Source organism: Trachurus japonicus, chromosome 1 (genome assembly GCF_045865225.1).
Source record: "Trachurus japonicus isolate A0001 chromosome 1, Traja_1.0".
Lineage (NCBI taxonomy): Eukaryota > Metazoa > Chordata > Actinopteri > Carangiformes > Carangidae > Trachurus > Trachurus japonicus.
The window spans coordinates 368,116-379,134 of NC_140907.1; the positions used below are offsets into that span (position 1 = coordinate 368,116).

General features: G+C 39.2%; 2 protein-coding genes across 2 annotated transcripts in view; one reads left to right on the plus strand and one right to left on the minus strand.

Moving 5' to 3' along the window:
* Window positions 1–5,619, plus strand: part of LOC146991051 (complement C3-like) — a 33,151-nt gene extending 27,532 nt beyond the window's left edge. Inside the window, exons 40-43 of the mRNA XM_085786184.1 lie at window positions 496–588; window positions 701–784; window positions 1,223–1,367; window positions 5,379–5,619. Of these exons, the coding sequence (XP_085642310.1) occupies window positions 496–588; window positions 701–784; window positions 1,223–1,367; window positions 5,379–5,520 (464 nt within the window). The 3' untranslated portion in view covers window positions 5,521–5,619. The remainder of the gene's footprint in view (window positions 1–495; window positions 589–700; window positions 785–1,222; window positions 1,368–5,378) is intronic.
* A 2,823-nt stretch (window positions 5,620–8,442) lies between these two features.
* LOC146991052 (uncharacterized) lies at window positions 8,443–9,401 on the minus strand. Its single transcript, XM_085789781.1, has 4 exons — window positions 9,233–9,401; window positions 8,945–9,059; window positions 8,765–8,857; window positions 8,443–8,564 (listed from the first exon to the last, which is right to left on the minus strand). Exons 1-4 carry the CDS (start codon window positions 9,303–9,305, stop codon window positions 8,504–8,506), a joined length of 342 nt encoding a protein of 113 aa, XP_085645907.1. The 5' UTR covers window positions 9,306–9,401; the 3' UTR covers window positions 8,443–8,503.
* Between the last annotated feature and the right edge of the window lie 1,618 nt (window positions 9,402–11,019).

Sequence of the window (11,019 nt, forward strand, 5' to 3'; positions counted from 1 at the left end):
ACACTTAAGACAATAGAACAATAGACAACCAATAAGCAGATAAATAAACAATCAATAAACAGATACAATAGATAAAATAGAAATGGACAATTTGCCCCTATGGATAGGCTGACGGTCACATAGATTGCATGTTACATAACATTAATCCCTTGTCATTCCACATTGTCTATTAACTTCAGTTAGTATTGCACAACAATAAATGTGGGTGCCTTGACTGAGAGAGTGTTAAACATTACTGTAGGGGAGAAGGTCAAGAAATCACCAGATCATAACATTATCATCAGATCTTTGTCAGAGGCTAGGAACTTTGAGTGTCCTGAAAGCGTCTATAAATAAAATGTATTACTGTAACATGCACCAACAGGTGCCTGTTGGATCAAAGCAGAGCAAAAAAAACCCACCAGCATACTTCATACAGCTGCACTCATCAACCCATCCACATAGGTACGCATGTTCTCAATGAATTTGCTCATGTCTTTGTGCTTATATTTCCAGAGAATTGCAGTATGCAGAAGAAAGCAAACGTTGACAACGGTCAGCGAATAGAAAAATCTTGTGAGAGCACCCCAACCAGCAAAATTGATTATGGTAAGACGTTACTTATGTCTTTATCTTAAAATTTGTCTTTTGTGGATGTAAATATTTTTGTAAAGAGATTGAGGGAATGTGCAGTAACTATCCTTAACTTCTATGTCCTCAGTTTACAAAGTGAGCGTGGAAAACTATACAAATGGTGTTTCCACTGACTTTTACACAATGCTGGTACTGGACTCCATTAAAGAAGGTGGGTGTGTTTATCACCTCTTAAATAATGCGGTTTGAACTATCCAAAATCTCCAGGTGATTCTATCTATCTATCTATCTATCTATCTACTGTATCTATCTATCTATCTATCTATCTATCTATCTATCTATCTATCTATCTATCTATCTATCTATCTATCTATCTATCTATCTATCTATCTATCTATCTATCTATCTATCTATCTATCTATCTATCTATCTATCTATCTATCTATCTATCTATCTATCTATCTGGCCAGCATCTTCTGAGTGGGGTTTCTTGGCACCCAGGAATGGTCAAAATTGGACCTTTAGAGAAAATGTTACATATTTTAGGAAGCACATTTATTTTATTTATTTTTATTTGTCATATGCTACTTTTCCTTTGAGCTGTGCATTTCATCCTTAAGCACCTTCTCTCTCTTCTGCTGTATTTTAGGTAACCTTGATGTTGGACCTCGACTTAAATCACGCATATTCCTGGGTTATCCACATTGCAAGGAAGCATTAGACCTGAGAGTAGGCAACACCTACCTTATCATGGGCACATCCAAAGATATTTACAGAGACACGGAAAGGAAAACGTAAGTGCTTTTTTAAGTAGATATGTGTAGATTGTGTGCAGCTCCCTGACAATGGGTCATATTCATGAAAAGTTAGTAAATCTGTGATACATTTGCACATGAAAACCTATGGTACTAAAAAGCCTACTCCGAATCATAAACTCTGCGGGCAACTCATATTTGATCATAAGCACATGTGTATTATCATGAATACCAATCAATCGTAATTGGCAATGTGCTCCCAATAATCAGCAATTAGCATAGCATACATCCCCGTTCATGAACAGCTAATGACTACGATAAGGAGGTAGGTACATTTATGGGATAATTAAAGTTTTTATGGTTAATATACTGTATTGCAGTAGCGCAAAAACCCTGCTTTACTTCCACTTGCTGTTGCACACAATCGAGGTACTCTGGCATTAATTTGATCATGCCGGTGAGTACAACAGGTAGGATGTGCTAATGGATGGCTGGGATATGTCGGACATGTCAGCAAACCTCAGCTGGAGAGTCCCTGTGGCCAAAAACCCAAGCACAGAGTGCACTTGTAAATGGGCGGGGGTGGCATGGTTGCTTTTTGTTAGCCTGATCAGATTAGGCTCCAAAATGTTGCATTAATGCAACAGAAATAGTTTTGGTAGTTGGAAACAACTATTTTATTTTATTTTTATTTTTATGTTTATTTAACAGGGACGATACATACAACATTGCCACAAAGAATGAAAAATGCGATGCATACAAGACGTCTAGCTTCAGCTAATTTGCAGTCTTTCTCCCTGGTCAGGCTAAAGAAGGATAAAAGATACTGAATACCGTTACAATAAGTGCAATAATACAAATACAGTGAATAATACAGTGAATAGATATCATGAATAAATAAACACAGCTACAAAATTTAGATTAAGAAATTGCACAGGTTAAATACATTAAACATTAGTAAAATGCTGTATTGACAGTGACTTGAGAGAAGTTAATGTTCACATTTCTGCTGCTGCTTAAGCCAATGTTTAGCTCTAGCACTTACACATCTTTAATTCTGTTTGGGATTTGATATCTGGTGGTAAAGAATTCCATAGGTGTGTACCCAGCACTGAAAGGGATGATTGACCGGATGTTGTCCTGCATCTTCGAATTTTACAGTTTTGCATGCTCATGCTCCTTGTCGTTGTCCCACAGTTGTCTGACTTAGTAAAAATCTGTGACATCGCTTGTGGGGCCAGTCCATTGACACACTTAAAAACAACTTTCAAAAAAGAGAATTTTATAAAATTAGGAAAATCAACAATTCATCACTCTCAGCCAACATATCTGTACAACCATCTCTTCTCTGTTCTAAAAGTGATTAATGGTATTGTACACTGTCCTGTATTAATAAACTAAACTAAACTCTAAACTAAATCCCTTAAATTTCTCACTATCCAAATTGCACATTGCACCAAGTGCAAGTCATGCAAAACAACTCTGTCTCATAATGTTCCGTTATTATCTCATAGCGTGGTGAATGTGCAGGTCACAACTTGTCCACAAGAGCGTTTTGGAGTTGTTGGATTGTGTATTTGATTATGGCAATGGGCCAATTTGCCAAAATGTTGAACCATCCCTTTATAATTAAGTCTCTGTACTAACATACAAAATATAGAAAAAATAATATAAAATGTCATATCTACAGTTAGGTCTGAAGTTTTTGAAAAGATTTGATGCAGTAAAATAGATATTTTACGGGTGGAGTGGGTGCTTGTGTGTGCTCGCTGTGACTCTCGGTCTCTGATGCTGCGTTAGCTAGCGTTACCTTATTAGCTCACCATCATGCCCTGCCCTGACCTGTCCAGTCCATAGACATATAGGGCCCTAGTTTGCTGGCGCAGCGCAGGTGGCGCAAGGTAGCGCAGCCGGTCTAATGCAAGTTTCGACCAGCGCAGCCTAGCGCAAAGTCAGATTGGAAGATTGGCAGATCGCGCTGCGCTGAGATAGGCGTGGCCGCGCAGCAGGGGGAGGCGTCACAGATTCAGCTTGGTGCAGTGGAAGTTTTGTGCGAAAATGTCCCGCCGAGGTTGCGCTGAAAGCTCGCCACCTCCAACCAGGTCTAATCTCAGCGCAGAGCGAAGCGCAGCAGGTGCAGTGGAAGTTTGGCTGACTGACCTGCAGTGCACACACGTCACCAAGACCTCACAGGCAGATTTCCACAGTTCCAGACACATTTCAATGCAATAAATATCCACAATAACCACTATTTAATGCAACTAAGGGAATCAACACGTGAATTTATATCTATATAGATTGTCCCGTCACATCTGACGTCAGATCAAAGCAGAGATCAAAGGCTGTGGCACGCGTAATGGAAACTCCACCTGAATTAACACAGCAGGGACGAACTGGCACTGAAAAGCAGCTGTGGATGTCCCAAAAGCAGGACTGAGGGTGGATGACTGCATGTCGCTGCCATACCACTCTGCCCTTGTGATGATCCCCTTTATTTATTTATTTATTTACTTATTAATTCATTAGCGGAGAGCGACCGCATCACGCAGCCTTAATGAAAAACAAAACACAAATCTTCATCTCTCTTAGTCCACCACAACAGCCTCGGTATCAGATAGTCAGTATATAGCCTACTACAGTATACTCAGCATCTCTATCACAGAGAAAAAAGAGAAAAAAAGAGACGGACAGAGAGAGAGAGAGAGAGAGAGAGGAGGACAGAGAGAGAGAGAGAGAGAGAGAGAGAGAGGGAGGGAGAGATAGAGCGCGCGTCCTTTACATCCACATGGTCTTTGTTTATGTTGTGATTAGTGTAGCCTACACCTCTCATCTTGGTTACACAGGGTTTGAATAAATGTAAGTTTCTTTATTAGTTTATTAGTTGTTGTTTCTTACATTGGGCAGCCGTTCTCAGTGTATCAGATCAATCCTGGTTAAGTATATTAGTAAACTCATTATTGGTCACTCTGAGCTCGGACCTCTGGACCAAAACAGCAGTTTCCTCCTGGGAGAGGTTCGGCCTCTGGCGTCGCTGTCTCCTCCGTCCATGTCCAAGTATAAAATGACAAACTTGCAGCGCGCATCACCCGCCACGCAGTTAAAGGTGAGGAGAGGAGCTCCTTTGATTGGTGAAGATCTGACTCGGCTGTGTCAAACCCACTCCACGCCTTTCTCTCCTCCTCCTGTCTCCCTCCCGCCCTCTCTCCTCCCTCTTCACCGTTTGCGCCGGTGGGAGGGACGAGGGGAGGGGTTGCGCTGGTCTAAGTCTGACTGCGCGGCCCATCAATCTTGCGAAATAGACCTGGGCCACACCCCGTTGGCGTGGCGAAGCTGCGCTGCACTTAGACCTCGCTCGGTCGAGGAAACTAGGGCCCATAGACATAAAAATATTTATATGTCTATGGTCCAGTCCTCTTCATGGAGCGTGTTTGATTACGTGTCAGATGCTAGAGGGCGCCAAGTGCTTTGTTTTTCACAGTGTCACAGTGTGCTTTGTCTTTCTTTCAATTCAATGAAACTTTATTGATCGCTAAAATGTTATGGGAACTGTGTGCCGTTTGGTTAACGGAAAAGGAGTTACTGAATTAAAAAAAAAAAGTTACATTATTAGTTACTGAATAAAGTAACAGTGTTATGTAACTGCGTAACATTTTGGATAAACCCAATCTGGATCTTAAACCCACTTTGACAGCTAATTTAGATAAATGTGTTATATTTTAAATATTTTGTCATGTTTAGATTACGTTTTTCATCTGTGTAATGTGTACAAAACACAGCGCAATACAGATTAAAATTGTAATTTCCAATAATGACAAACAATATTTATGTGCATTCGTAAATTTACGAGAAACTACACGCAGTAAGGAGCAGGTGTAGATTCGGTTAGTAGCTACACAAGATCTGACCAATTAAAATACTGGTGAATTCTAAGATTTACATTAATCATACAGTCATCATTTTTGGTGGGAGGGAGGAACTGGTGCTTGTTCTTGTTCATGTCTGGCATGTATATTCATATCTAGCATGCATGTTTCACTTTGCTTTCCTCAGGTTTCAGTATGTGCTTGGTGAGAGAACTTGGGTTGAATACTGGCCCACAGATGCAGAGTGTCAGAATGAGGAACACAGAGAAACCTGTTTGGGGATGCAGCAGATGGTCCTGCTGTACCAAATCAAAGGATGCAATGAGTAACAAAGCTCAAGGAAATAAGATTTATTTTACAAATACTGTACAACTTCCACACAAAAGTTACAATGTTACATTGTGTTGATTAAAATGTAATAGTCAGAATCAATTTGTCTGTGTTTTCTATCCAAACTCATTTTAGCTAGACTAGAATTACTGTTTGTATAACAGTTATAGAATCATAAGGACCCACGATGACACAGCCTTCAAGTGTCCTGGAAAGCCATACACATGTTTATGTTTAACTTTTAACTCATGAATTCCCTAAGTGCCATCTACTCAACATCCTGGTGCAGTCACATGACTCTCTGTGAATCTGTCTATCCATGACAACATTTCCAAGATGGTGGCCAGCATACAGTAGGTGGCACATTTCACAGAGGCAGCTAATTTCAAAAAGCTTGCTTTCTGTCAATAAATATGCCACCACTCATTTCATGATGCAAATTGTTTTATAGCATGCCCCTTATTGTATTTAACCTTTTCTGACCTCATTTTTTGAAGAAACGTATATAAAATACAGTAACTTCAGAAAATATCGCTGTGACTTAGTATATGTCACATCGGGCCCTTAAAAAAGTCATGAAAAATACTATGTGACGCCTGTGTCACAATAAGAAAAATGCCAATGAACTGCTCAATTAAATTAGCTGAATTCATATACTCTCTGTTGTTCAATTTAAAACATAATTTAAAAAATGTTAACATAAAAATAATGTCAAATTCAATCAATATTTAATAAAATGATCCATGCATTGCATGTCAGTTTGGAAATTGCACTGCAGCTTTAGCAGAGACACTCTTCTCAGTAAATGAAAAAGATTTTAGTGTCCCATGTTGGTCCCATATTAATGTAATTATGTTATTTTGCTTTGTTTTTTGTAACAAAATCCGATACAGTGTTCACCGGTGCACCGGTGATCATCACATGGGACGAGTGAGTTTCAGAGATGTGAAGATAGCTCATACAGTATTCTCCTATGGGGTATTTCAGAAAATTCATTATTATAACCTTTATTTACTCTCAAAGACCATTGAGGAAAAATCCTAATTTACAATGGTGTCAGGAGGACAAGGCAAGGCAAGACAAGGCAATTTCATTTGCACAGCCCATTGTCACAAACAGTCCGACTCGAAAGGCTTTACGTTGCATCATAACAACATCCTCTACGCTTAGACCCTCACATCCACTGAGTAAAAACTCCCAAGAAAACCATTTAAAACAGGGAAAAACCATGGAGAAACCTTAGGGTGAGCAACAGAGGAGGGATCCCTCACCCAGGATGGGCAGACGTGACATAGATGTTGTATAGAGAACAACAAATACAGCAAAGAAGAACAAGAGTTTACATAAGAAAATATTAGGAAACAAATAAGAAAAGTCAAACAGTCATGAATTAAAACAATTACAATCCGGTGAAACCAGGTTTGAGACAAGGGTTCTGGACTGCTGTACTGATGGGAGAGATTCTCTGCAGATTGGTGGTGTATTGTGAGAGAAGGACATTTTACCCAGCTCACTTCTGACAAATGGAATATGAAGCAACAACCAGTTCTGTGAGTGGGTACCAATGTTATGTGATTTCATATAACAGGGATGATAAATAAGGAGGCGATAACTGTGACAGGGCTTTAAAAATGAATAAAAACCAATGCTGTTGTCCCCTTACTGTCAGAAATGGCCAGCCGACATTTTGATAAAGAGTGCAGTGATGAGTATTATATGAATCATTGGATATGAAATGTAAGGCAGAGTGGTAAAAAGCATCCAGTGGAATCAAAGTGGAATTATAGCTGCTGCACAGCGATGGGTGGGGTCCAGACTATTTTGGGCAAATGTAGGCAAATTCTGAGCAATAAATAGGAGAATTGGAAGACAAGACAGTTGACCTTATAATGTTCATTTTGCACCAGTTGAGGCTTGAACCAAAGACCATTGTCTATCAAATCTGCCTGCATGATAGTGAATGGCTTACTCAATTTGTGAAGCCACTGTTAAACCGCCACTTGCCAATTGGCCCAGTGTATGCTGGTTGCTGCCATTTCCTACAGTACACAAATTATGTTACTGTGAATTTCAATATGTTACTGTGAATTTCTACAGTAGGCTACTATAATGGTTGCTGTCATTTCCTTCAGTACACAATATGTTACTGTGAATTTCTACAGTAATATAATGGTTACTGTGAATTTCTACGTGGCTATACTGGTTGCTGTCGTTTTGTATAGTACACAATATGTTACTGTGAATTTCTACAGTGCTATAATGGTTACTGTTCCCCTAGACGAGTGTTTTTTCTGATAATACATTTGTTGCTCCCTGCAACAAAGTCACTGCTGTGTCCTCAAGTACCAGTTGTATCTTCACTGCAGCATAATGATTGTTTTTTTGTTTTTTTTTGACATTGTGTAACTGCTCAGCCACAGAAATGGTTATAAACCACTGAAGGAAAATGGCAGCTGGGAAAGATTGTTCACAGGATTCCAACAAGTTTCCTCTTTTCAAGGGAATTCAAATCTAATGTAATTGCCAGAAAAGAACCAGAAAGGAGTAGTTTGTGTCAAAATTCATTTATTTGTATTTCTATACAAAAAAAAAGATTGAGGCATAAACTTTGACAATAAATAAGGCAGCGGGGGTTAGTGCTCTAACTTGATAAAGCTAATGGATGGATGGATTTTCATAATAAATAAGACAACATAAATAATAGTGGTATGACAAAAAACAAAGGTGTATGCATTTCAACACTGGGCTTCTGACACAGACTTGTTTATAACGTCTTCTCTTCTTGACTCCATCCTCCCTTCCTACCTCCCAGATGTTAATCCTCTTCCCTCCCACTGGCCTTGCCATTTCAGATTTCTCAACCCTCTCCAGTGCAGAAGTTCGCTGAAAGCTCTGCTCTCAGCATTCTTGGGCTTGTGTGTTTGTGTGACCTCTGGGACTCAAGTTTGGGCAACTTTCCTCCCCATGTAGGCTCTTGTATTCTCAAGCTGCCTTTCTCTTTCTGTCGATACACTCCATTTTGCGGCTCTCATCTTTGTTTACCCTGAAAGGAATGAAGGGGAAAACTGGAATTAGGCCAGACGACTAACACAAAACATCTGGAGGTTTGTGCAAGAGTTGGTTGTTGAAACTTCCTAAGCCAGCTGTAAACTTGTGCTCCATCTATCTTGTGTCTTTGGGACATTGTGCATCAAATGATGTCAGAAAAACACAATACTTAAAATGTTTAATGATGTAAATTACCTTTCCCAGCATCTCAAAAAAGCCTTGCCCATCTTTCCCTCAGTGTTCATACAGATTTTTACAGTGGAGTTGTCTTTCCCATTCATGGTTACACTGTGAAAAACAATAAGTCAAAGTCAGAATCAGAAGATTTTAAATGTTCTTACATTACAGATATCCTACATTTTATTTTAAACTTACATTAATTCAGCTTTATCACAGCCAGGCCGCTTTTCAAGGACTTGGAAATCTGACATGTTGCCTTTGATGAACTTGATTGTGTTGGGACATGAGCAACGTCCAAGAAAGTCATGGGCTGTAGAAAAAAGTTTCCACAAGTAGTTTAGCAAAACCTATTAAACGGTATACAATGAAAATAATCACAGATTCTTAGTTTCTGTATTGCTTGTCATCATTACTGTGTAATTCATAGTGTAATCCTGTAATTAGCAAGCTACTGTAAACATTATAAACTCCATTTTTACATACCTTGATAGAGCTGTATGCCAACAACTGCCACAAAAACCATCAAGTGAGTGCAGCTTTTTTGCGACATGGCCATTATTCTATTTAAACAAAGAGGTCCAAAGATCCCTTGGAGGATAAGAGAAGTTCCTGCTGAAGTCAGGCCAGGCGAGTGAACAGCTGCTGAGGATTTTTCTCTCTTATAGGCAGCGCAGAGTGGGTTTTCCCCAACTTTATGCTTCTTCCCATCAAGCCAAGCCTACAGCATGCTCTGGAATTTCCACTCTCACTCTGGAGACAAACAATGGAATGTGTTCTGTGCTTGTTTCACAGAAAGAAAACTGACCAAGATGGTGATTCAGAACATGAAAAGTTTAAATGAGTAAATCATACAAAATAAACAAATGAAGTGCCCATGCATGTCCTTAAAAAAATGAACATCCTAGCACTCTTCTCAATTGAAATAGGACGGCTGACATAAAACTAGTTTGTTTAATTTTATGTGATAGAAGTGTACAAGGGAAGCTCTGCATCCTCCAAAATGTCAAAAAATAAATGGTCATATATGAACTGTTCTGTTTACATTTCATTGACCAAAAATGCATTGGAACATGTTCAGCTCTGAGATGAGTTTGTTGAGAATCAGCTACTTTCACAGGTCTACAGGTCAACTGATGTCATTTTCCTGCATCTATTTCCTGTATTCCTGTAACGTCTCATTACATGCATTAAATCTGTTGAAGCTCAGCGTCCATGGACTTCAATGAGGTGGCAGCTTCTTTTTTTCCCACTGCAGTCAAACTAGACAGTCATTTGATAAATGCTGAAGATCAGCATTCAAATGACTTCCAGTCTGATCTCTTTAGATCGGAGTGGAAGTATGATTGGTACTTCTATGCTATGCTATGATTGGCCAATGTGTTTTAAAAAGTTAAAAATATATAAACAAGAGGTGCATCTCATGCAGCCAGTAAATACTATGATTGATCCAACACTGATTTTGAGTCAATTGATCACATGACCTGGAAGTTATTGAGTTAAAATGCTAATATAGTTAAACACCACAATATATATGTATATATATATCTTTTTTTTCGGTGAGAGCCCAAACGAGACTGTGGCAGGACACATATGCCTCTGCAGCCTATGGAGCCTATGCTTCACTTTATGTTGTTGGTAAATAATGTGGTTGTATGCACTAATTCAAGAGCTTTAAGAGACATTTTTACTTTTATATTTTATTAGATATATTTTTTTGTAAGAACCAATTGATAAATGTACCGTACTTTCTGGACTATATGTCGCACCGGAGTATTAGTCGCATCTGTCAAACAAATACGTTAAAAAAAAACATATAAATAGATAGATAGAGAATACTTTATTCATCCCTAGCAGGGAAATTCAAGTTAGTCCAGTAGCTCACACAACAATGACACAAAAAAGATGAACACAAAAAACATTTTAACAAGTGTTATATAAAACGATTGCAGCAGGAATGATCTCTTAAATCTTTCAGTTCTGCAGGTCAGGGAGATGAGCCTTTTACTGCGGCTGCTCCTCTGACCTGAGAGGGTTTTGTGTAGAGGGTGTTGGGGGTCACCCAGGATGGTCTTCAACTTACAGCCTCTACCAGCTCCGCTCCCTCCCCCATCACAGAGCTACATTTTTTGATGAGCCTGTCTAGTCTGTTCCTGTCCCTGACCTTGATGTTGTTACCCCAGCAGACAATAGCAAAGAATGTAACACTTGCAATGACAGACTGATAAAACATACGCAGCATTACATTACATACATCAAAAGACCTGAGTCTT